The sequence below is a fragment of the Culex pipiens genome, chromosome 3 (assembly GCF_016801865.2).
Source record: "Culex pipiens pallens isolate TS chromosome 3, TS_CPP_V2, whole genome shotgun sequence".
NCBI lineage: Eukaryota > Metazoa > Arthropoda > Insecta > Diptera > Culicidae > Culex > Culex pipiens.
Genome location: NC_068939.1, coordinates 66,243,736 through 66,271,312, shown reverse-complemented (window position 1 = coordinate 66,271,312; position 27,577 = coordinate 66,243,736). Strand labels below are relative to the sequence as shown.

General features: G+C 37.9%; 1 protein-coding gene across 3 annotated transcripts in view; it reads left to right on the top strand.

The window, feature by feature from the left end:
• The first annotated feature begins 772 nt into the window (after positions 1 to 772).
• LOC120424477 (LIM and SH3 domain protein Lasp) overlaps positions 773 to 27,577 on the top strand; it is a 90,633-nt gene continuing 63,828 nt past the window's right edge. Inside the window, exon 1 of one of the 3 annotated variants that reach the window (XM_039588613.2) lies at positions 773 to 2,043. Coding sequence is in view for 2 of the 3 variants with exons in the window: in XM_039588612.2 (XP_039444546.1) it covers positions 1,975 to 2,043 (69 nt within the window). In the remaining variant the exon portion in view is untranslated. The remainder of the gene's footprint in view (positions 2,044 to 27,577) is intronic. The other 2 variants (XM_039588612.2, XM_039588614.2) reach the window with 2 other exon arrangements.

Sequence of the window (27,577 nt, the reverse complement as noted above, 5' to 3'; positions counted from 1 at the left end):
TTTTATGTAAAACATATTTTACAAATTATCTTTAAGTCACTGCCGCCAACTGGGGCAATCGGGACTACAGTCTGAATACGTAAAGGAGATTTTGGAGCAATACATTTTAAAATTGATGTACTTATTGTTTTGTTTTGGTCCTGTTTTAACCGAAATCAACAAATAAAATTAATTCGTTTATTTTGTCCTGGATTTCTCCAGATGCCGGTGTTTGATAAAAAATAAAGCCGTTGCAAATATTTTTCAAAGTTTACAGTTTTGTCTGTCTATAGCCTGTAGGTCTATAGATAGTTAAATGTAATCAAACCGAAAATTGAACTATGATGCAACCCAATTTTGAGATTCTATAAACTTTATTTTTTTATGTATATGTCTTTAACTTGCCGATCAAAAAATAATAATTGACGATTAAGTTAGGGACCATCCATAAACCACGTGGACACTTTAGGGGGGGGGGGGGGGTTATGGCGATTGTCCACGCTCCATACAAAAAAGATTTTTTTTGTATGGACAATTGTCCACGAGGGGGGGGGGGGGGGGTTGAGATTACCAAAAAAAGTGTCCACGTGGTTTGTGGATGGTCCCTTACCATGTATCTCCATCATGGCCTATGAACTAAATGGAGGCGTCTGGTGTTTCAATTGCATACCAACTTTATTCAGATTTTTTTCTTTTTTACTTAGTTCTATTTATTTTTTTAAAATATTTTTCTCGTCTTCTCCTTCATTTCAGTGCAAGATAACTCATCATCCACATGCTCCACAGGTTCAGTCTATCCCTCGCCCAACGTAGCCCCGTTCACCACTACCAATCCGTACGCTTCGTATGAATGAACGCTTCCCATTCACACACAAACATCATCAAATGAATGGACACAACGTGCGGTGCGATGCATGGTCGCGGCAAGAGTCCATTGCACCGTGGTGTAGTGGACGGACACACCGATCGTATCCACTCACACATCGGAACCCCGGCAGTGAACGACTACGGCGCGATGGGCTGGGATGGTTGGGTCTCTCGATTGTAAACAACACCAACATCTGCAACCGATACTACTACTCCACGCGCGTTGGATGTGCCGTAGTGTGTGGGGTTTTGCTCAGACGATGTAGACGGTAGACATTCCAGCAAAGCCAGCTCAGCGGACTCCGCTCCAGCGCTAAGCTGCTCAATTGTGTTCGAGCTGTCGTTGCGACCAGAGGCCGTTACTTGTACGCGCGTTGAGCCTGTTTTTCTTGCGTTTCTTTTTTGCGTTCTACAACGGGTTTTTATGTTGTATTTTGCAACCGTTTTGCAACATCCTGTATGTTTTCGGGCTTTTTAACGAGCGATTTGAGTGCGTGATCAAGTTGAACTCTTTCGGTTGCGTTCGTTCGACGTTTCCGTTTCCCGTGCGAGAGCTGTCCGGAATACTAGCTGCAAGTCAATCTGCACGGACGATCGGATCGTTCCGTTTTGCTGGTTCAAATTGGATAATTGATTAACAGTTGTGTGTGCGCGGTTGCAGGCAAGGTATAACGACGACGACGACGACAACAACACGGTGTTCGAAGGAGAAACAGCGCTTTCCACAGCACGACTTGGTCGTTTTTGGGCAGTTTGGGTGGCGAATCCGAAATTCAGATTGGCCGTGTCATTGAGCAACTTAACTCGCGCAAGTTAAGTGGAAAAAAGTGGATTACCGAAAGAGAAATTTCTTCGTGAAGAGGCTGCTCTGGTGAAGAAGAGGTGTTGGTGTGTTGGTGAGGAGAGCGGTAAGGCCAAGAGCCAACAGTGGAAACGTAATCAAGAAAAAGGTGCTGTTTCTGCTTTTGTGAAGGCCTTTTCGAGGTAATTTGCTGTTGTTGTGAGAGTGGAAAAGTTGTGTGGTGTGTGCGCAAGAATTTACTGCTGCTGCTGGAAGAGATAGAAGGTTAGAGATTTGTGAGCAAGAGAGCCTGGTTCAACGACGACGACGACGACTAAGCTGTCAAAATGAATAAGGCCTGCGCCCGGTGTCAGAAGGTGGTCTACCCCATCGAGGAGCTCAAATGCTTGGATAAGGTAAGCTTAAAGTGTACTATCTTCTTGAGGTTTCATTTAGGCACGTTCCAGCAAGAATGCTCAACAGTTTAGCTAAGAGAATTGAGTTTCCATTTAACCCCCCCAAACTTTTGCGGGGCGAAACGTTATACAAAAACCAAGATGGCTGGAGGAGAGTAATCTGTTGAATATATGTGGTGGCGGTGGGACAGTGCTGCCAGAATGGGCTTAGCCGGGTGCGGTTCAGCTGGACAGAGGGACGTGACACTCGTTTGATTAATCAAGCTCGAAATTTGTATTTTTGTAGAGTACAAAGTTTATAATGCTCATAGTTTTTAGGCTACCGGAAACCAGGGTGACATTGATAGGATTTCAAATCATTTTTCAAAAAATATTATTTAACCGGTAAGACTTTTCTCATAATTTACATTTTTAAACATGTACTGGGCGACCCAGCACAATGCTGATGTTCGTTTTTTCAAATCAAGAGTTTTTTTTTTAAATAGGTCCTAAAAACATATGAAAGACAATAGTTTATAGGACCTTTATAAAAAAAATTCTAGAAATAGAGCTTTGAAAAAAAGTTTCGTTGAAAATTTATATTTAAAAAATGGGGCGACTTTGAAAGTCACTGTGATTCCTACAAATTTCAGCCTAAAAATGAGCAAATTGAATAAATAACGTGAGTAAGGTTTCTTTTTATGTTTCACTTGAAACATAAAACTTTTTAAAACTTAGTTTATTATTTAAAAAATATTATATTTTTTCATATAAATTTTAAGATTGATAAAAATTCAATAGAAATGTTTTTTTTTTATAAAAAATTTGCCGTATATTTAAATAAAAATCCAAATTTGCTGATAATCCTGTTCTACTGAAATTGCCATAAATCTGAAGATATTTTTAATTTCTGTTTTTAATTACACTCAAAACTTGTCACCTAGAAACTAATTTTAGCTGTTCTTAGTGTGAAATTGTCCAAACATTTGATTAAGCAATCGTTACGGTATTCTAGAATTAAAACTTCACCTGAATCTATGAAAAGTTTTTACTATGTAATGATAAAAGTTAGTGATCTGCAAAAATATGTTTTTTTTATTTTTCATTTAACCCTATCCTTAAACTGGTCGGATTGAGAAAATCGCCATAAATTGATTTTATATGATTTTTGTTGTTTGAAAGTTACCTCCCTTTGCTTATTTTTCTAATATTGAGCCGGTAACAGAGCTTTTTCTCATGAAAAGCACAAATACCTTATAAAAAATTCTTGGAAAAAAATCGTTAAATTAATAAAAATTTGAAACGAGACGAAATACAGGAAATGTATGTTTAGAAGAAAAAAATAATAAGATAAGTTAAATCTGAAATGCTTAAAATGATAAAAAAAAACAAACTGAAAAATTGTTTAAATCAACATCTTAAGCTCGAGAAGATTAAAGTACAAAAAAGTGACAGTGGGTAAATGTCTTAACAACTAGAAATTTCTTAAATTTACCACATCAATTAACTATTTTTTACTTTCTTTTTTAAGCCCAAATCATGTTAATTTTTTAGAACAGTTTTTTTTTTATTTTGGAGTTTTTTAATTGTACGTTCACTGAATTAAGTCCGAGCAGTTTTTAATCACCTTTTTCCCAAGGATTATTTATTAGCTTTGATAACCGAATTAAACCCTCTAATGTCCAATCCTTTTTTCAAAAAATAAATAAAAGTTTTACATAAAACTTAACTTTTTCTATTTTATGGTTTTCTTTTTAAGTATTTCAGCATTGTCTTGTTTACCGACTCCTATTTTACTATTTTTACAGTCCTTTTTTAATTTTTGTGGTTTTTTTTACGTTTTCAACTACAGAATGATACCATTATCATTTAAATTGATGAAAAATGCGGAGAGACATTACAAATATGACTGCTTACAGTTTTTGAAACATTTCTGCATGCCATGCCAGTTTTTAAACAGCCAAACTTGACCAGGAAAAAAATACATTTTCAAAAACATTGTTAAGGCAAACTTCTAACCCTAAATTTTTGTAAAATTTCAAGAGTTTTGCTTTCCAATGCTTTTTATAGATCAAAAATTGGTTGAAAATGGATTTTTGGATAATTTTTTTTATCGATTCATTACGTTGGTTCAAATTTGACTTTTTGCCTTTTCTGAGGTTGAATTTTGTGGGTGTACTTGAACTGATTATTCTTTGTATTATTTTTAAATTTCATTGAACGATTGTGTGGCTCAAAATTGTTGCCTTGAGTATATAATGCTCCAGTTAATATGACTGTTGATAAACATGAATTAAAGGGTTACATACATGTAAATCGCCAAAAATGTCAGAGGTTGTTGTGAGCACACACTTTAACTTTTTATAAATCTGTTTTCAGGACATTAAAATATACATTTTCATCTATTAACAAAAAAAAAATTTGAAGACATTTGGTTGTATCATTGCCGAGATATAGCTATTTGAAGTTAGCAGTTTAACAAAACGTGTGCCACGATATCTCAACACTGCTTTGACCAAATCGGCTCAAAAGTTTGGTGAAGACTCTTAAACCGGTCCTGTGTGCATGACGAAGGCCGAGTTTCAAAAAGTTTATTTTAAAAAAAGATAAAAATATTTTTAAGTTTTTCATACAAAATATCGCCAGTTTATGATTTTTGTATTTTTTGAAAATGCATAATTTCAAAATCGGGCTTCGTCATGCACACGGGATATGTCTTGGGAGTCTTCACCCAAAATTTCAGCCAATTTGGTCCATCCCATCTCGAGATATCGTGGCACCCGTAAATCAACTTGGTGTTCAGAGAAAAACGCTCACAAAGTTTGACAGTTTGCTTTGCGTATGGCAAAATTTGGAGCTTAAATTGTCTATAACTCACTTAAATCATGAAATATCTTTATGAAACTTTCAGGAGTGATTGAAAATCATCTTTTAAGTGGATTTAATAAATTTCTGTGACATGAAATTTTGAGATTTTCTACATGTATGTAACCCCTTAACTTTTGTGTAACAATATTTCGCATAAAGTTTCACCCAAGTAAAAGTAAACACGAGAAATTATCTTTTTTATAATTCAGAGAATCTCTCTGCAGAATCATTCCGAATGTGTCAGTTTAATTTATTTTGAAAAGATGAATGATAACGGTTTAGCCAAGTGCATTAGCTTAGTCTTCCATTTTAACTCTAATGATTTATTTTTTGTTAATCATTTCTGAATATGCTAAATTTGTACCGTTAGGCCTGCTCTGATCAAATTCTGAGTAGTTAAAAAAATAAATATAAAAGACATGCATCTCATTCGAGTTGCTTTGGAGAATTTGAACGGTTCGCGTCGCGGTAAACAAGCCGGATTTTCGTTGCCGTTTCCGTCTCTGTTTCCCCCCCGATTGTGTGTGTATTTCGACCCGGGTTATTTCGGGATGTTTGACAGTTGCTTTGGAGAATTTGAACGGTTCGCGTCGCGGTAAACAAGCCGGATTTTCGTTGCCGTTTCCGTCTTTGTTTCCCCCCCGATTGTGTGTGTATTTCGACCCGGGTTATTTCGGGATGTTTGACAGTTGCTTTGGAGAATTTGAACGGTTCGCGTCGCGGTAAACAAGCCGGATTTTCGTTGCCGTTTCCGTCTCTGTTTCCCCCCCGATTGTGTGTGTATTTCGACCCGGGTTATTTCGGGATGTTTGACAGTTGCTTTGGAGAATTTGAACGGTTCGCGTCGCGGTAAACAAGCCGGATTTTCGTTGCCGTTTCCGTCTTTGTTTCCCCCCCGATTGTGTGTGTATTTCGACCCGGGTTATTTCGGGATGTTTGACAGTTGCTTTGGAGAATTTGAACGGTTCGCGTCGCGGTAAACAAGCCGGATTTTCGTTGCCGTTTCCGTCTTTGTTTCCCCCCCGATTGTGTGTGTATTTCGACCCGGGTTATTTCGGGATGTTTGACAGTTGCTTTGGAGAATTTGAACGGTTCGCGTCGCGGTAAACAAGCCGGATTTTCGTTGCCGTTTCCGTCTTTGTTTCCCCCCCGATTGTGTGTGTATTTCGACCCGGGTGATTTCGGGATGTTTGACAGTTGCTTTGGAGAATTTGAACGGTTCGCGTCGCGGTAAACAAGCCGGATTTTCGTTGCCGTTTCCGTCTTTGTTTCCCCCCCGATTGTGTGTGTATTTCGACCCGGGTTATTTCGGGATGTTTGACAGTTGCTTTGGAGAATTTGAACGGTTCGCGTCGCGGTAAACAAGCCGGATTTTTGTTGCCGTTTCCGTCTCTGTTTCCCCCCCGATTGTGTGTGTATTTCGACCCGGGTTATTTCGGGATGTTTGACAGTTGCTTTGGAGAATTTGAACGGTTCGCGTCGCGGTAAACAAGCCGGATTTTCGTTGCCGTTTCCGTCTTTTTTCCCCCCCGATTGTGTGTGTATTTCGACCCGGGTGATTTCGGGATGTTTGACAGTTGCTTTGGAGAATTTGAACGGTTCGCGTCGCGGTAAACAAGCCGGATTTTCGTTGCCGTTTCCGTCTTTGTTTCCCCCCCGATTGTGTGTGTATTTCGACCCGGGTGATTTCGGGATGTTTGACAGTTGCTTTGGAGAATTTGAACGGTTCGCGTCGCGGTAAACAAGCCGGATTTTCGTTGCCGTTTCCGTCTTTGTTTCCCCCCCGATTGTGTGTGTATTTCGACCCGGGTGATTTCGGGATGTTTGACAGTTGCTTTGGAGAATTTGAACGGTTCGCGTCGCGGTAAACAAGCCGGATTTTTGTTGCCGTTTCCGTCTCTGTTTCCCCCCCGATTGTGTGTGTATTTCGACCCGGGTTATTTCGGGATGTTTGACAGTTGCTTTGGAGAATTTGAACGGTTCGCGTCGCGGTAAACAAGCCGGATTTTCGTTGCCGTTTCCGTCTTTGTTTCCCCCCCGATTGTGTGTGTATTTCGACCCGGGTGATTTCGGGATGTTTGACAGTTGCTTTGGAGAATTTGAACGGTTCGCGTCGCGGTAAACAAGCCGGATTTTCGTTGCCGTTTCCGTCTTTGTTTCCCCCCCGATTGTGTGTGTATTTCGACCCGGGTGATTTCGGGATGTTTGACAGTTGCTTTGGAGAATTTGAACGGTTCGCGTCGCGGTAAACAAGCCGGATTTTCGTTGCCGTTTCCGTCTTTGTTTCCCCCCCGATTGTGTGTGTATTTCGACCCGGGTGATTTCGGGATGTTTGACAGTTGCTTTGGAGAATTTGAACGGTTCGCGTCGCGGTAAACAAGCCGGATTTTTGTTGCCGTTTCCGTCTCTGTTTCCCCCCCGATTGTGTGTGTATTTCGACCCGGGTTATTTCGGGATGTTTGACAGTTGCTTTGGAGAATTTGAACGGTTCGCGTCGCGGTAAACAAGCCGGATTTTCGTTGCCGTTTCCGTCTTTGTTTCCCCCCCGATTGTGTGTGTATTTCGACCCGGGTGATTTCGGGATGTTTGACAGTTGCTTTGGAGAATTTGAACGGTTCGCGTCGCGGTAAACAAGCCGGATTTTCGTTGCCGTTTCCGTCTCTGTTTCCCCCCCGATTGTGTGTGTATTTCGACCCGGGTGATTTCGGGATGTTTGACAGTTGCTTTGGAGAATTTGAACGGTTCGCGTCGCGGTAAACAAGCCGGATTTTCGTTGCCGTTTCCGTCTCTGTTTCCCCCCCGATTGTGTGTGTATTTCGACCCGGGTGATTTCGGGATGTTTGACAGTTGCTTTGGAGAATTTGAACGGTTCGCGTCGCGGTAAACAAGCCGGATTTTCGTTGCCGTTTCCGTCTTTGTTTCCCCCCCGATTGTGTGTGTATTTCGACCCGGGTTATTTCGGGATGTTTGACAGTTGCTTTGGAGAATTTGAACGGTTCGCGTCGCGGTAAACAAGCCGGATTTTCGTTGCCGTTTCCGTCTTTGTTTCCCCCCCGATTGTGTGTGTATTTCGACCCGGGTTATTTCGGGATGTTTGACAGTTGCTTTGGAGAATTTGAACGGTTCGCGTCGCGGTAAACAAGCCGGATTTTCGTTGCCGTTTCCGTCTTTGTTTCCCCCCCGATTGTGTGTGTATTTCGACCCGGGTGATTTCGGGATGTTTGACAGTTGCTTTGGAGAATTTGAACGGTTCGCGTCGCGGTCAGCAAGCCGGATTTTCGTTGCCGTTTCCGTCTTTTTTCCCCCCGATTGTGGGTGTTTTTCGGTCCGAGCGGTTTCGCGTTTTCGCATTTTATTTGGTTTTATCTTTCCACAGCCGGCTGTCTAAGATTGAATCATTTATGCTAAACTCAACACCAAATAACCGGGATTAATCTCATCCGCATCCTTCGACTGGTTGCCTTGAGAATGCATAATACATCACATCATTAAACAAAATTTATTGATTATTAGGTCGCATCATCATCCTTTATGATGAATCCTGGCCATTACCCTTTCCCACTAACAAAATCCCAAGTAGAAGTAGTTTTCCGGCACACGTGGGGGTGTGGATATCGTATAGAACCCACCCTTTGTAGCAACCTGTGCTAACTAACATTCCCGTCCCAATCCCCCCGAGATCTACAAACTGACATGGCGGGCGCCGTTGGTGGCCAATGACTGTAACCTATTTGCTTCAGATCTAGTTTTAATGATCTTGATGTTTTATCTTTTCAACGCATTCATACATGCTGTTGATAAGGGAAACACCATTAGATCGTTTAAGCGTATGGTCAGTTGTATTGATAGGATATTACGGTCCTGTTCAGCAACGGAGAAGGACAACCATGGGTGGTCTCTCATGCTCATGCTCATGCTCATAAAAGACATGCATCTCATTCATCCTGCCATGCTTAAAACAGTTATGAATCGTTCCCTTTGTATGAAAAAAAAAAATGAAAACAAAAGACTTGCTTCTCATTTCCTTCGCATTGCCAAAAGTACTATTCTATCTGTTCCGCCAGCACTGGCACTCCAGGCACATTGATGGTGTTTTCGAGTTTTCACTTGTTTGTGGGTGTTGATCGTCCGTACCTGTGTGTGCTGGGACTGGGGCTGATGGTGTGAGCCTGTTCCGTCTGCCAATTGCCTTTTACGTGCTAGTGTGTACGTATTTTCCCCTCTCTGCACTCCACTGCACTGTGTTAAACCTTCTGGAGCCAGCCAGCTCAGAACGACGACGATGATGTCACACACTACGGCGCAGTGCACTTCTTTTCTCTGGTTATAACCCTTTTCGGCGCTTGAATTCGAGTTAGGGTTAATATTTTTTTGTTTGTCATTTTTTAACTAAGACAATGATAGTGATTTTTGGATAAGTATAAAAAGAACACAAATAAATCTTTAAAAAATTGGACAGTTGAGGGTTATTATTTGCTGCCATGGAGCAGTTGTTGTTGTGTGCAACTGAATTGCCTAAACAAAAAACTGCCGGTAGGGCCGGATCTAAAGTCCCGGTATCTTGTGCAAAGAACTCTCTCGTGAATCAAAAGGATATAGCGATTATGTTTGTTATGTTTTGAAAGTCATCCGGGAAGATGCATGCTTGCAAACAGCTTTGTCAGCTGAATTGTGCAGTTTAAAAGGAACGACGAACGACGTCTGTCTGCACATGCATTAAACACTCGGTTGCACAATTTTAAATTCAGTTGAAATTTTAAAACTTTAATTAGATATTTCTTTCGGTATATTCAAGCTATCACAGGAATGAAGAGATAACAAGATATTCGTATTGCAATGAAGTCATGTTTGAAGAACACTTGACGTAAAAATTGTTCAAATGTAGTAGAATTGTAGAAGTTAGACAAGGTAGACCAAGAATCTTTCAAATTCCCAAACTAGCTCATTCCATAGCGATTGCTCACCCCTTCGAAGGTGGTTTAATTTGTTCGGAATGCGGATGGAAGTCGTTACTAATATACACAGTTGAGGCAATCTCTTGGATTCTTCCAACCAGCAGCAGCACTGTTTCGGTTGGCAAACAGCGCCGACCGCGCACCGGTAATGATCGATGTGGGAACCAACATGGTTTCGCAATTTCGCGCCGTTTTGATGACGATATTTGCCGACTTGTGAGTATGGTACCAGTCTTGCTATTATAATCAGATTCGGGGCGTTCACTGATGGAAACCGAGTTTGCCAACACACGTCATGTGACGGCTAGGTGCGAGATAAGATAAAATTCTGGCACAAAAGTACCTGTTCGTTTGTTGGAAATGGGTTCAGATAATGGAATACCTGATAGCGAGATTCTGAAATATCACTCTTTATCATCAAAATGTAATTGCGAGGCAATTTTTAGGGTAACTATTGCCAAATGAAGATATTTTCGGCACAAGTTGTACAGTGATCCAACGAGTCGTGTCGAGACTCTTGATTGATAAAGAAATGTAATTTTGAAGATTCCAAGTCGAAATGGATCCTGGATTACATCTTCAATTCACCCAATGAAACCCAACCAAACTAATCGCTAATGACTCTGGAAATAGCATTCCAAACACTGCCCTCCCCCTCTAGTTAGGAAGAGAAGGAATGTAACGTTTGAACCGCCCAACAAGATGCAGCCGATTCCAACGATCAATTTGGATCGGGATCGCGCGCCCTCCATAAAGCCATATGTTCTCCGCGGTGAAAAATCTCCTACTTCCGGACCGCCGCGCCGGCTGCCAGGAATTTCTTCTCCGTCGAATTAAAAGTATGTTTCCATTTTCATTCAAATTTATCTCATTCTGAAGTCTTGCGTTGGGGGCAAGAGGGGAGAATAAGAAATGATTCTGGGAGGGAGCGACGATCAGATCCGCGAAACAGACATCACGCAGCGGGGGGCATGCCTTAAGAGGGTGCGTGAGTACGCATCGCGAATAGATTAATTGGGGGGAGAAAATAGAAACAGTACTTAGCCGGGTTGAGTACCCTTCCCGGTGCGGGATTATGGAAAAGAGCGAGGTTGAAGCATTCACGAGGAGAGATTTCGAACTTCTGGAAGTTGTCGGGAATTGGAAACTTTTCTCCTTGTGGGAAACAAAAAATGAATTATTACGCTTATATGATTCACAGTTGATAAATATTTGATTATTTAAGATGCCGTCATTCTGTACGCGTTAACATTCAACAATATATTCTTGGAATTGGGATTACATTACAATAGCATGACGTAATATAACTATTCCCAACGATTAGCAATAAAACTGTACGTGGGTTTCTATATTTATCGGTGAACTTTCTTTATAATATTGTAGTTTCATCGTTTGGGTGCTTTTATGTGATAACGACCATTTACTACATACTTTTCGAGAAATATTTTTTAAAGTTTGATGCTAAAAATTTTCAAAACTATGAATGATGGAGATAACTTTTTAAAGCAACCTAAACAAATGTTCCATGTTTCAACTAATTGGTTACACCAATTAACAGATACAGTAAACAATGCACACTTAGATTTTTTTTTACCGAATTCGGTAGTTGAAAAATCGGTAAAGTTTAGATCGGTAAACCATCTGTCAAAATGAACAAAATTTTACCGAATTTCGGTTGTACGATGAACAATAATGAACTTCATTACCGAATTTCGGTAAGTTTTTACCGAATTCGGTAGTTTTCAGTTTACCGAACTGTTCAGCAGTTGAAAATTCGGTAAACTTTACCGATTTCGGTGAAAAAATCTAAGTGTGTATAAGCAAAACATTTAAAAAATGTTCTACGTGTCACAACTAGAGCGTCCCATTTCCCGGGGTTACAAAATTCCCGGGAAACGGGAAATTTTGAACAAATTTCCTGGGAAATCTCGGGAATTCCCGGGAAATATGAAGTTTATTGAAAATTGATCTGATCCTGGTTCTGATTATTATTTTGCAACAAAATTGTATAGAAATATTTGAAGCGAGCTTTTGAGGTTTTTTTTGCATTTTTTTACAATGTTTTTTTTTTCAATTTTAAACTTTAATTTCTCGAACACTTTTAATCAAATTAACCTAATTCTTCTAGCACATCCAATTTGGTAATAGTAAACAAAATCGTAGAAAAACTAAATTTTGATCTTTTCAGGAAGGGGTACTTTTTTACATGGTAAAACAACAACTTTACTTCGAAAAACCTGCGTAGTTTTTGTTGCCCAACATATAAACAAGATCTATTTACAGTTGTGATTTCTTAAGGAATGAATGTCATCTGAAACAAACCTTGACATTATTTTTTTAGACAAAATGATAAGTTCAGTAAGAATAGTGAATTGTTCAATTAAATTTACTGTTATTAACTTATTGAACTTATCAGTGAGTTTAGTTCTTTCATTATTTCTCTTTATTTAAAAAAAAAATGCCAAAAAGCTTAAATTTCGGAAATTCTCGGGATTTTTTTCCCGGGACGGCAAATTGGACGCTCTAGTCACAACTGTTGAAAAAGTAAACCTTTTCCATTTGAAGTAATGCCCTTGTTAGATTTTCAAAGTTAAAAAAAAATAAAATGTTGGGAAACAGTTCGAAATGTTGAAATCCAGCCATTTGAAAATGTCAAAAATAAGTATTTTTAACTCTTTCAAAAAGTTTTTATACATGATCTGGAATTTTCTGAGAAGATGGCATTTTATGTCCCCCAAATATATTAAAAATAAAAAAGTTTGAATTTGGTTTTTTTTGGAAATCATTTTTAATGACAAAAATTGATTTTAAAACCATCAACATTTAGTCCTCATTTATACCAACAACTTTGATGAAGATTTTTGAATTTTCACATGCAGTTGTTTTATGAACAGAAGTCAAATTTGTATGGAAAATGATATGGACAAACTGATGCCAAAAGGTTCCAGCCAAGTTAAAAAAATAAATAAAAATTGAATAGAAGCTCATTTGTAGAGAATTCCTCTAAATCGACAATCCTATCAATAGCTTAAATGACTTAAGTGTTATTTATACACTTTTAAGAGGTAGGGTCTTAAATACTTGTATAAAAATGCTGGATGGGTACTCAAAAAACCAATTCGATGACTCATCAAATCTTTTTTTTTGCAATCTTCAGACAACTTTTTTTTACAAAATTTGATGTTTTAAACAGTAGCTAGCTTTCGCAGCTATACCATTTAACACTTTAGGTTTTGTAAAATAGTTACCCATGTCCTGGGAAATTGTAAAACAGTCAAAGCTCTCAAAATGATTATGCGCCTTTTTCAAATGTTGCTTCAGAAGTATTGAGTTTTTAAGTGTTAAGTAAAATTCCCCAAAATTCTATTTTTCAACAATTTTTTGATCTTAAAAAGCATTGGAATGAAGAACTATTAAAATTTTAGAAAATCTAAAGGTTGGAAGTGTGACTTATTTTGTGTGACATTGCCAATGTTTTTAAAACGTATATTTTTCTGGGGTCAACTGTGGCTGTTTTGTTCACTAACATATCCTATATTATATGTAAAAACAAGTATGCAGTAATTTTTGTGTTGTCCTGGACAAAGCCTTTAAGATTTTTTTTTACAGAAAGAAACATAAACTAAACATGATAAACGCAAATTAAGGTGCAGAAAATTAAGAAAAACATACAAAGTAAAACATAAAATGGAGCCTAACATTTCATAAGGGCACATAACTTTTGTAAACAATAGTGTATCCCTTTCACTCAAATGACAGTTTACATAAGGTGTGGAAAGGACACACTCTAGCCTAAAAAAGTTATGTGCCCTAATGAAATGGCGAGCACGAAATAATAGAAGTAAGGTTTTTCGCAAAATATAAGTTGAACACGGGAAAAATTAAAAAGAATCAAAAAAATTGGGTGTTAGAGGGTTAAGATTTTAAATTTGAGCATTAATATGAAACATTAAATTTAATGTTCAAATAAAACTACTACCTTATATTTTTTTTATTTTTTTTTGTCTCGATGGTCTACTCAAAATATGTCAAAAAGTGCACGATTGCCATTCAAAAAGATCATTTTTGAAATTTACCTATTCCATCCAACTCAGCCAGCCAGCAGTTCTCGTCACCGGAAGCAAGGCACGCATTCTTTAACAATTCAACCTACTTCATCTGACAGAATCACTTTATTTATAACCCATCGTCGTCGCCGTTGTCTGACGAACGCCTCCAATTCCAGCAGTTGAAGAATCACTTTATTCCATCATAACTTGGGAGGAACGCGTATGATATCGTGCACAGATAGACGAATATTAAAAATTGAAACACAAATTAAGAAGGGAAAAATGTAGTTATCTGGATTGAATTTGAAGTTAAGTTTAAAAAAAAAATAAACTTTCAAAATTTTCATCTGTGTACACCTCGCGAGTTCTCGTGATCCGCGCGTATAAACACCCGTTTTTGTGCGTTGGTGAACAATAAAACCAGTGCAGTATGTATTTAAAGTGGATGGACGCAAAGATGAGGGTTTCGGTATCGTCGTCAGAACCATCAACGATTGGAGTGCGCGAGATGAGCTCAGGCTGAGAGGAAAAGTCGTGGAGTTGCGCAACAAAACCACGTACTTTCGGGAACATGAAATTACGCGCATGGTGTGTTGAATTGCAAACTGAAAGATCGCACAATTTATTTCACTCTTGCACAGCCAAAGTCAGCTAATAAAAGAAGGAAAAGAAGTCGAACAAAAGAAGCACAGAAAGTACACATACCCAAGTGTGAAGTAATGAAAACACATGTTTTCTTAATTGTTTAATTATGGAAAATGTGGAACTCCGGGTCTGGCCCAACGCGGGGGAGAAAGAAGAGGGCAAGACGTGATTGGCCGCCGCCTAGGGGGAGTACATACATTCCGCGGGCACTTTAAGAGGTGGTCGCGCTGGACGGGGAAAGCGTCTCGAATTATCGACATTTGGTGCGATTGGTAGGGTATCCCCTTAACGAACGTCCAACGTTTTTGCACTCTTCGAACCGAGGATTACAGATCTTCAGGGCACATTGTTTGGGTTTGCGTTTGCCCAGTGTTATCCGTACACACGGGGCTCGGGAAGAAAAACAACGATCGAAACTTGCTCTTTGGGTGTTGATTGCACTGCCTTAATGAATCGACGCGAACGGACGGAACGCGGATTGCCAGTTGCAAATTGTGCGCACAGCTGCCTTTTCCTGTTTCAAAACAACACTCTTGGGATGGTAAAGTAAACAAACGAAAGTGCCTGAAGTACGGATCAGATTGATGGAAACTTTTTTTTTTTTGATGCTCAATATTAATATTATCAATAACTGAAATTGAATATTTTATAAATAATAAAAAGTAACGCTACATATAGTATAATACCAGCAAAACTGAGTTGCTTGTATTGACTTTGCGAAGCAGCTGGTTAAGCGAAAAAAACTTGCTGGTTCAGCAAAAAAATGTTAATATTGGTAAACCAGCAAAATCGGCTGCTACTACTCTATGGTGATGATTATGTAGTTAATCTCTTCGTAACGTTAAAATCATGCATTTTGTAACTTTTCCCGCAAGTGAAAGGAAAAACGCCATTCGTTGACAAGAAAAGTCAGAGGTGGCGCCTGAACTTCCCTCGTACTTATGCTCGTACGCTCAACTGCCATCGAAATCCGGCGTGCGCGTTACGTATAGGTCGTTAATCATCAACAATCACTGCTGGTGCTGGACTTTTGATGCACCGGAGAGGGTCTGTCAGCGCGGATTGGGCCCGTCCTCCGAATGATTATGCAAACTCTGCGCGCACGGGCTACATAATGCCACCAACAATCCAAGTCCGTACTCGATGACGACGACGACTCGAGAAGGTGGTGAGATGATTCCAAACCTGTCCGCTAAATTGGACATTGGAACGCAAAAAAAAAAACGCGTTGCAGGCCCACAATCTTGGTCGAGAGCCGCCACTTGGAGTCAATTCCTGCAAACAGCTTTCGTTTTCATGCATCACACCATTTCGGAGCGCAGAGTTGAACGCGGCGCGGCTCCAGTTGGGTGAGTTTCTGGTCTGGGTACCATCGGCAGAGGAGGTCTCCACAAGCAGTTCTCCAAGTTCGGTATCAACAACAATCCGATTCCGAAAAACCGGAATACCCAGCATGTGTGTGTGTGTGTACGCGCAGCGTAACGTGACGTGTGAGTGTGAGTCTACTCTGGCTATACAGTCATCCCTCATATTCGGAACAGTTTACAGATCGGCCAATGTTCAAAAAATCATAGGAAATCGATAATTGAACTTAATGATTCGCTTTTACCTTCATTTGAAAGCTTTTCTTGCGATCTTTCGAATGCTGTATCGAACAACTGAAAATTTTAACTTTTATATCTAGTTTTTGAAGAAAAACTTTGACCCTTGAAATCCACAAATTCGGAACAATTTTTTCTTACGGATGTAAACAAACTTTGGTTCTCTCCATGAGTACATAATTTTTACAAAATAATGGCTTCATGCACTGAAACCAACGAAACTTAAGCTTAGTTATGTTTTATGAATGGTCTGATAACTTTTTTTGTGAAAATATCAGTCAAATTCAGGTGTTCCACAATTGTGGAAGGCACAATAACATCCCACAATCATGGAACAGGCAATTTGGAAGCAGAGTTTTCCTGCTCTGGATAAAATAGTCATGAAATGAGGTTTTTTGTTCAAAAAGTGCTAGTTTTACTAGTGAAATTGCAAGAGAATGTCCATATGAAGGTCCTAAAAATAGAAGGGTCGACAGAAAAGCTGCATATGCCATGATATTGACAAATTACCACAAAAGTGTTCCGAATTTGTGGGTGTTCCGAATATGTGGGATGACTGTACCTTTAATTTTATTACGACACACGTCCGCGCAGACGATTACCGTCATAGCGTCGTCGTCTTCTCGGCCTCAAGTCTGCGACGTAGTTGTCCTAGGAGTCGCGTGCTGTGATAATGTTTGCTCCGTTGTGTGTTACTCGCGGTCCCCGCAGCCTTCACTGGTGCGATCCCGCAGGGAGATTAAACCCTGTCCTGGGATTGGTCACCAAGGTTGAAGGTCTTGAGCGAGATGCACCACGTCAGCGTGGTTTGAGGTCTGAAATTTCTTTCGTGACTGCCAAAATTAAACAATTTGTTAAATTCTGTTCTGCGTTTTGGAGATAACAGGTTGGCCTTGTTGATCTGTCAAAATCTTCTCAAGATTAGAAAAACAGGTTTAAGCAAAGCAACATTTTGACTTGTGAAATATTTTATTTCATTATTCCTGTCATTTTCGAATCACGAAAAGGCCTACTTTTCTTCACCAAAAATAACAGAAACGAAAATTAATGCTTGATTTTTTCTGCACTCGTATTTATCCAATTTGGTTAACTTCGTGGTTTCCGAGGTTGTACCTCGGCAACCATTCATTGGTCCAAATTTCAATGTCTTTTTGCAAATTTATATGACTTCTACAGGTAAAAAAACGAGTTTTTAACATAATATAAAATTGATTTTTTGTAGTTATATCTTGAAAACGTTGCACTGTAGGAAACTTTATGCGTTGGATGTTTTGACTTTTTTGAAAAATTGGCAACACTTCCAAATGAGTTTTGACCAACTTGTTCCATAGCTGTCATAGATTATGATTTTTTGTAATCTAAAACATACATAAAAAAGATTTTTCAAACGTGTCGAAAAGTAGAATAAACAATATCTGTAATTTTTGTCAGAATGAGCCATTCTCTACTTAATCGGTATTTTTTCTAATTTTAATTTTTGTATTTTGCCTTCCTCACTGAGGTAAGGCTATAATCCTGCTCTAAAAATGAACTTTTGAAAAACAGGTCAAAGACCTATATTCATGTATACCTATCGACTCAGAATCGAAAACTGAACAAATGTCTGTGTGTGTGTGTGTGTGTGTGTGTGTGTGTGTGTGTGTGTGTGTGTGTGTATGTGTGTGCGTATTCCCCTTGGTACTCAAAATTCTTGCCAAGTTTTCCCGGCACTGGCTGATCCGATTTGAGTCAAACAAGTTGAATTCGATCCGGTTTGGTGCCCCATACTGCACTATTGAATTTTTTGAAGATCCGATAAGTAGTTAAAAAGTTACGTATAAAAAAGTGTCAGAGTTGCGAATCGGGTGCTGGAATTTTGATGCCGGATCTCACTTATCTATATGAAAACTATGTCCGGATTCATCACCCGACCCATCGTTGGTTAGGTAATCAAAAGACCTTTCCAATGAGTCCAAAACATTGAAGATCTGGCAACCCTGTCTCGAGATATGACCACTTAAGTGATATTTATGTACATTTTTGAAGCCGGATCTCACTTAAATGTATGTAAACTATGTCGGGATCCATTATCCGACCCATCGTTGGTTAGGTAATCAAAAGACCTTTCAAATGAGTACAAAACATTGAAGATCTGGCAACCCTATCTCAAGTTATGACCACTTAAGTGATAATTATGATCTTTTTTGAAGCCGGATCTCACTTAAATGTATGTAAACTATGTCCGGATCCATCATCCGACCCATCGTTGGTTAGGTAATCAAAAGACCTTTCCAATGAGTCCAAAACATTGAAGATCTGGCAACCCTGTCTCGAGATATGACCACTTAAGTGATATTTATGTACATTTTTGAAGCCGGATCTCACTTAAATGTATGTAAACTATGTCGGGATCCATTATCCGACCCATCGTTGGTTAGGTAATCAAAAGACCTTTCAAATGAGTACAAAACATTGAAGATCTGGCAACCCTGTCTCAAGTTATGACCACTTAAGTGATAATTATGATCTTTTTTGAAGCCGGATCTCACTTAAATGTATGTAAACTATGTCCGGATCCATCATCCGACCCATCGTTGGTTAGGTAATCGAAAGACCTTTCCAATGAGTCCAAAACATTGAAGATCTGGCAACCCTGTCTCGAGATATGACCACTTAAGTGATATTTATGTACATTTTTGAAGCCGGATCTCACTTAAATGTATGTAAACTATGTCCGGATCCATCATCCGACTCATCGTTGGTTAGGTAATGAGTTTTTCCCATGAGTCCAAAACATTGAAGATTTGGCAACGCTCAGTTTCAAGTTTTGACCGCTTAAGTGACATTTGTTTAATTTTTTTTATTGAGAAATAGATGGAATTTGTGTCCAAACCCATCATATCACCAAATGTTGGTAAAAAGTGAGGAAGGCACCAACCACATAGGTGGATTAAGTTAGTTTTTTAAATTCTTTTAATCAAAAGTCTGTATCTTTTGAAGGAATTTTTTGATCGATTTGGTGTCTTCGACAAAGTTGTAGGTATGGATAAGGACTACACTGAAAAAAAAATGATACACGGTAAATTTTTTGGCCGATTTTTTATTTCACTTTTTGTCACTAAAACTTGATTTTCAAAAAAAACACTTTTTTATTTTTTTTCATTTTTTGATATGTTTTAGGAGACATAAAATGTCAACTTTTCAGAAATTTCCAGAACAGGCAAAAAATCTTTGACCGAGTAAATTTTTGAATCAATACTGTTTTTTTTTTTCAAAAAATCGAAATATTGGTCGCAAAAATTTTACAACTTTATTTTTCGATGTAAAACGAATTTGCACTCTAGTTAAATTTTAATAAAGTGCACCGTTTTCAAGTTATACATATTTTAGGTAACTTTTTTGAAAATAGTCGCAATCATTCATTTTTTTAAATTAGTGCCCATGTTTGCCCACTTTTGAAAAAAATATTTTTGAAAGCTAAGAAAATTCTCTGTATTTTGCTTTTTTGAATAAACATTGAATATTGCGCTCTTTTGAAATGTTAGTCTTGATGAAAATATTGTTTTCGAAAATATCGCAAAATCTCACGAATGTTTCACATTTTAGCATTGCAAATCGGACCATTAGTTGCTGAGATATCGACATTAGAAAATGGTGGGTTGTTTGTGTGAGACTTAGAAAACATCAACTTTCCTGTTTTCAAATCTTTGCATGGCAATATCTCAGCAACTAAGGGTTGTATCAACAAAGATCAAAAAAGCAAAATATAGAGAATTTTCTCAGCTTTTCAAAATTTTTTTTTCAAAAGTGGGCAAACATGGGCACTAATTTAAAAAAAAATGAATAACTGGGATAATTTTCAAAAAAGTTACCTGAAAATGGCTATAGCTTGAAAACGGTGCATTTTATCAAAATTTCATTAAAGTACTTTTTAATTTCAAATTTGATTTTATTTAGATTTTTTGCAAAAATCAGTATTGATTCAAAAAATCATATTTCTGTCAAAGATTTTTTGCACAACCTGGAAATTTTTGAAAAGTTGACATTTTATGTTCCCTATAACATAAAAAAAAAATAAGAATAAAAATAGTGTTTTTTTGCAAATCAAGTTTTAGTAACAAAAAGTTAAATTAAAAATCACTTATTTTTTTACTGTGTTTAATTTTTTTTTCAGTGTTGTCCTTTTTCATTTCATAACTACAACTTTGGCGAAGACACCAATTCGATCAAAAAATACCTTCAAAGGATACAGATTTTTGAATTTTCATACATCATTTTTGTATGTATAGCTGCCAAATTTGTATGGAAAATAATATGGACAAACTAATGATGCACAATGGCTTCTTTGGGGATACCGAAGGCACCAAAAAAGTTTCCCCCTGATTAAAAAATACAAAAAATAAAATTAAAAAAAAAGATCGATTTCGTAGAGAACTGCTCTTAAGTGGTCATAACTTTTAATAGGGTTGTCAGATTTTCTTAATTTTTTTTATCTCACATTTATTAAGTTTGAGTCGATTGGTATACGTGAAGGTGGGTCTTGAAAGACTAGTGCAGAAATTCATTTTTCGAGTGATTGTATAGCCTTTCCTCAGTGAAAAAGGCAAAAATAGATCCAAAAGTAGTATCTCAATTAAATAATTGAAATCTTTGAAAACATTACAGTAGAAGTGCTCTTTGGTTCTAAACTATCGAAAAAAGTGTTGTTTTAAAATCAACTTTCGAGTTTCCACCATAACGGAAGTCAATGACAGCAATTTCAACACTGAAAATTTTGCCCTCCGTGTCAAGAAAAAATGCCGGCCAAAAAAAATCAACCACCAATCCCAAACAATGGTCATCCGGCAAAGACCATTAACGCGGGGTGCGATTTTCTCACAATTAAAATTATGTTGAAGAAAATAGCCGGTTCGCCGCCTAACCTTGCGCGACTTGCGTGTGTATTGTGCGTTCAGAGCCCTATTTCTTGCGTTTGCGGCTATCATGTGAAATGGAGCGCACTTTTTGGCCTTTCAAAGAATTCGGATTATTCCAAGGTTCGGTCATCAATGTCCGGACCGGTGATGAAAGTGTGCTCGCGCAGAGCTATTAATTTAAATTCAAACTCACCCGCTCGCTCTCTCCGGAGCTGTTGTGTTGGTCAACAACCCTTCCGGGAGTTGGGCGGACCGCCGCCCGGCTGCAATGCAGATCTTCCGTTGACGGGCGCAACTTGAAAAGGCTTGAAAACAATCCGCCAAGATCCGCGTTGCATTGTGTATCAAATGTCATAAAATTGAAGTGCTATCCATCAACTTCACAGCAGCAGCAGCTTCGTCAGCGCTCGAAAGTTTCCGAACAATTGCAGATTCCGCAATAGAAGCGTCTCTCGCTATGGGAGACATTAGTGACGACAGCCCGTCATGTAATAAAACCGCATACATTTCGCTGCTGCTGACACAATCCGGCTATGACGACGCGACGTCCGTCCGCTGCTGGGACGTTGTCGGATTGTAGGTTTTACCTTTCCTGTGTGTTGTTGGGCTGAGCAATTCTCTTGGAAATCGGCTAACTTAAATCGAAAACGGTGCACTTTACTAAAATTTTACTACTCTTCTTTTCAATTGCAAATTTTATTTTACATTAAAAAAATAAACATTCTTAAATTATCTCAAGCGATGGCATTTTATGTCCCTTTAAACATAACAAAAAAATTAAAAACAAATCAAATTTGTGTTTTTTTAAATCATTTTTGAGTAACAAAAAGTGGATTTAAAAATCTGCAAAAAAAAAAGTTTATTTTTTTTCGGTGTACAGTCATCCCACATATTCGGAACAGTTTACAGATCGGCCAATGTTCAAAAAACAACTGAAAATTTTAACTTTTATATCAAGTTTTTGAAGAAAAACTTTGACCCTTGAAATCCACAAATTCGGAACACTTTTTTCTTACGGATGTAAACAAACTTTGGTTCTCTCCATGAGTACATATTTTTTACAAAATAATGACTTCACGCACTGAAACCAACGAAACTCAAGCTTAGTTATGTTTTATGAATGGTCTGATAACTTTTTTTGTGAAAATATCAGTTAAATTCAGGTGTTCCACAATTGTGGGAGGCACAATAACATCGCACAATCATGGAACAGGCAATTTGGAGGCAGAGTTTCGCTGCTCTGGATAAAATAGTCTTGAAATGAGGTTTTTCGTTCAAAAAGTACTACTTTTACTAGTGAAATAGCAAGAGAATGTCCAAACGAAGGTCCTAAAAATAGTAGGGTCGACAGAAAAGCTGCATATGCCATGTTATTGACAAATTACCACAAAAGTGTTCCGAATTTGTGGGTGTTCCCAATATGTGGGATGACTGTAGTCCTCATCCATACTTTAGCGAAGACATCATAGAATTTTCACATACCATTTTTGTATAGACATCTGCCAAATTTGTTTGGAAAATGCTCATGTTTTTTTTGGAAATACAGAAGACACCCATTTTTTCTGAAGGCACCCATTTTTTTCAGCCAGATAAAAAAAATAAATAAGATGGCTGAAAACTCTGAGGGTTGCTCATATGACTTTGCCAACGGTTTGAAAAAGACATTTTTTCTGGTGTCAACTTTGGTTGCTCCTTACCTTACCTTACCTTTTCTGTAACTTTAAAGCTAACAATATAGTTTTAATGAATAAAATAACAAAATCTTTGACTGGAAAATTAAAAAAAAAATGGCAAAAAGTTATGATTGAAAAAATACTTAAATATCCGTACTAACTTTTCATTAGGGCGAATCTAAAGATGTAAAAAAACTGTCTATCCCACTTGCTCTAGTGACAGTTCACGTTGAGTAAGAAAGGGATAGTCTGCTTGTTTACATCTACATATTCGCCCTATTGAAAAGTTAATGCGGATATGATAAAACTAGTATACTTGTTCCTAAAACAAATGTTGCACAATATAACTACAGTCCAGGCTCGATTATCCGAAAGCCTCGGAATTCACTGCGGATAATCGAAACTTCGAACAATCGAATCACGAAAAAAAATTTTTTTTTCGTTGTCTTATTTTTGACTGTTTAGCTTAAGTATAACTAATCTGAAATGATTTAAAAATGTTAAATCCAAGATGGCGGCCAAAATGGCGGAGATGAAATATTGGAAAAAATGGGATCCTTCGGATACCTTCGGATAATCGAAACTTCGGATAATCAAAACTTCGGGTAAACGCGTCTAGACTGTAAACGAGGAAAAAAAATTTAATGTTCGAACAAAATGTGGCTGCTGGAGGGTTACCTGTAATTATGTCTAAAATTTTAAAAGCATTTTGCGATAGTTTTTCCTCTGATTTTTTTAAAATGAAAATAAGAATTGAAATTTAGAAATGTGGAGAGTTAAAAAATTAGGAAAAAGTTTGCACAAATAAATTGAACACTAATGTATTTTAAAATTAAAAATAATGTGTGATGGGATATCGTGGCACTCGATTTTTTGGCCAGTAATCGATCACACTTAATTTTTAACTTACTGGAAATTTGTGCAGCTTTAAATGTATGTTTTGATGGCCTCTAAAGAAATATAAAAAAAATCAGCGTTCATACCGTTCACAAAAACAATGTGTAAATTTGGAAGGTGTTATTTTGGAAGGTTGAATATTTCCTCTTTTATAATGAAATTTTACCTCAATTTAGACTGAAAAAGTGACATTACAACAGAAATTAGACATTTTCAGAGGTAAAATTATACATTTTTTCTGACATCAAAGAGGTACCCCATTCCAGATGTAATATTACCATGGTTTTTTTTTCTGTGTTACGTAGAAATTTGACTTCCTTTAATTTGCATTTCTTGGTTAATTTTTATTGTTCTGGTCATTTAAAAGTAGGTAATATAAATTTGTATTTCTTGAGCAAATTTCCTTATAAAGTCGTAATTTATATATAAGACAATATAGTAAAAAAACATATTCAGTCCACACTCGATTATCCAATGCTTTCGCAAAAAAAAAAAAAAACAATTCAGATATTCGAATCTCCAGAGGCTTTAAATAAATTAGTCTGGACCGTAATACTTAGCTACTTATAGTTTATTTCTAAAAAACATATTTTTCAATTATTGAAATTTAAAAACAAAAGGTCATTCCCTAGTAGCGTGATCCGTTTTGCAATGAAAAAATGGACCGCTGGTTGAAATTTGACGCAAATCCATGAAAGGGGAACTAAATCTATAAAAAAAAATCAGGCTTTTTAGCTTTCAATTAATGAATTAATCATTCAAAATTTCCAGCAAAATCGGTGCAGATTTTGCGATTTTGCGAACAGAATAATCATTTTTTTGGGAAAAATCAGTGATTTTATACCGAAATCACAGCACCATTCTCGTTTGTCGGTAGTGGCTAAATCGGTAGTCCTAATGGAACATTTTCTAGGTTCTCTCTAAACATTGCACAGTGGTCCAGAACGCAAAATTAAGTGGAAAATTGATTTTCAGAAAAATTGTAAAGTTTTGGAGCTTTGGTGTCTTCAGAAGAGTTGTTGCAAATGGAAAAGAGCAACTTTTGGGTTGATTCAAAATTAGGGTGGTTCACGATTAAGGTGATTTTGAGAATCTAACTTTTCAGAAATATTTTTTATTCGTCTTCTAAAAAATTGTTGGGCTTGCCAATCCAAGCAACTTTGTCGAAGACACCAAAATTTTATCTCGCAATCTACGCCTTCTGCGACCAAATTTAGAGAAAGCATCTGAGCAAACATTCAAAAATTTGTTTTTTGAACTCAGCATATCAGGGCTAATTTTAGAGAAAAGTGTTGTTCGGAGCAATTTTAGTGCTTTGAAAAACAAACATTTTTCTGGCAAGTCAATTTTTCAAGATGTAAATTTAAAACTCAAATATCTCAAAAAGGCGCAGGTCAAATTTCAAGCGCCATGTTGTTCGAAAGAGGATATCTAGCACTATAAACGCTGAAAAAATCCCAGGGGTATTTTTCTTTAAACTCGTTTTTAGAAGACGAAAAAAAAACCCAAAAATATTCCTGAAAAGTTAGATTTTCAAAATCACCCTAATCGTGAACCATCCAAAAGTTGCCCTTTTCCATTTGCAACAACTCTTCTGAAGGCACCAAAGCTCCAAAACTTCACAATTTTTCTGAAAATCAATTTTCCACTTAATTTTGCCTTCTGGACCACTGTGCATTGCTTATAGACTGTTACTTAGCTCATACGAAAATACTTTAAATAGGTATACAAAATCTTTGTTTGAAAATAAATTATGCAGAATACACAAAAAGCTATGAAAAATCAAGTAAAACGCAATTTTAAAACTGTTCAATTTCCCAGAGAACTGCACTACAAATTACGATAGTTGCATTACATTTGCAGCAACTGCAGTGTCGGGGCGACGTATCAACAAAGTGATAGTGAAAGTGATGTGGTCAGGCACGTCAAGTTTTCCATTTCACATGCCATTTATTGTGCCGTGATACCTTTCTCGTGTCCATCACTGACAACTGCAGAGAGCTAGGAATGTGTCGTCCTCCTTCGATGGGCACGCCAAGATTGAATAACTCGCTACCAAACTCCAGTTATGTCTTCCGATGATGATGGAATAACGCCAAATTTGTCGATTTGCTCGATCCTTATTACGAGGGTTGGTGGCGATGACTCGTCCATAACCACTTTAGGACACGGTTTTATGCGCGCTTTCGATATATAATATTGATTTGCGTCTGGGGTCGTTGATGCGTGGCAAAAGCGATTGTCGTCTCGCGTTCAGGTGAGTGCATTTTTGAACGCAAAAAAGTGTGGTTCAAAATGGTGGGAAAAATTAGGGGGTTTTTTGTGGCATACAAAATTTGTTAAAGTTGGCCAGAGTGAAACAAAAAGCCACAATTCAAAACAGCAACATAGATCTTACACAATAATTTACCGAACAAACATGGGAGATAACCCTCTTTGTTCTGTCGTAAACAAATATTTAACGCCGAACGTCTGAAAAACGACCAATCAACCGCAAAAAGTCACCCGGGTTGGGCTGGGTTGTGTTTCGGTTGAAACAGTTTTATTCATTGCGAACCGGACAAAAGTCACCTTTGTCAGTGGTTTGCGTAGAGTAGCATAGATGAAATTGTACGCTAATATGGGGGGCAAAGTAACAATTGCATAGGGGAGAGCAACTCATGCTTGCTGAAGATAAGCAATCTATAACAGTTGCCGTACCTTCTGAGGTTTGATGTCATGTGGAGGACTCGATTCAACAAATACGTGTTGTCGAGATGTCAATTCAATCCCGATTTGTAATTCACTAAAGTTAGTTATCCGCCGACGTGCCTTCCTATCAAAGATGGCATGAAAAGGACAAATTAAAAAATTTAAATTGGTTTCACAATTTTTACGTGATTTACGCGAAGACCACCCTCCCCTAATCGATTAGTCCCGTGACTCGTTACGCATGCTTCTAGCTGAACCGTAAACCGTATTCAAGACAAACAAAAAACAACCCACTCCCCATAGTTCACAGCAAAAAATAGCCAAAAATCCGACGGCAATCGATACAGTCTATGCATCGCGGTGTAGAGTGAGTTCCGCTGCGCTGCTGTAGGCCAGCCGGTTGCTGTCAGTGCTTAGAAGCAGACACATTGGAGTGAGTGGTGCTGTTTTGATTATTTTGGACGGCTTTTTATGGCCCCCGCTTGATTGAGACACCGCAGTTGGGAGGGAATTTATGGTGGCGTTTTATGGATTGAACCTTTGAGCGACTGGGAACGCCAGAAAATAAAGAATATAGTTTTATAGAAACTTCGGCAAATAAGATCGGCGAAAAAAATAAAACAGTAAAAACATTCCTGACAAAAAATTGAGTCTGATGCGGTGATATCTCACGACATACTTGCCAGTTATTCAATAACCCCAATTAATTACAATATACAGAAAAATGGTCCTGGAATGCATTTTCATAAAAAATTACCATCACGCGGACTTGAATATTGTGACGCTTCTTAAGTGGAGGTAATTGACATAGTTGCCAGAGTTCAAATTTCATGACTCATATGATAGGTCTTTAGAATATCGGTCCAACAACGTAGACAGTAATTTAAATCAAAATTCTTGACATACGGATTGAAAACCTATGAAAATTTCACTTAGATGTTGCTAACTGTTGACAGGGTTGCCAGATCTTCAATATATCTTCTTCATTGGTAAAAAAAAAAGCAAAGCAATCCACTTTAACGACCCCCGGGTCTTTTGTGGGCTCTGTTGCAAGTTTCTGCTCATTTCTAGGCGTCCGAAGGTTATGTGTGGTGAGTCACCCAAAACCTCTTTTACGCAAATGGACCGACGTTTTACTTCCCCATCCGATAGAAGGCATTGGTAAGATATTTAATTACCTCTCTAGGGTGGCCGCTCCAGTTGGGAATGTCGGGAAAATCGGGAAAAAGTTTGAAATTCGCCAAAATCCGCCAAAAATCGGAAAAATGTCCGGAATTGGTG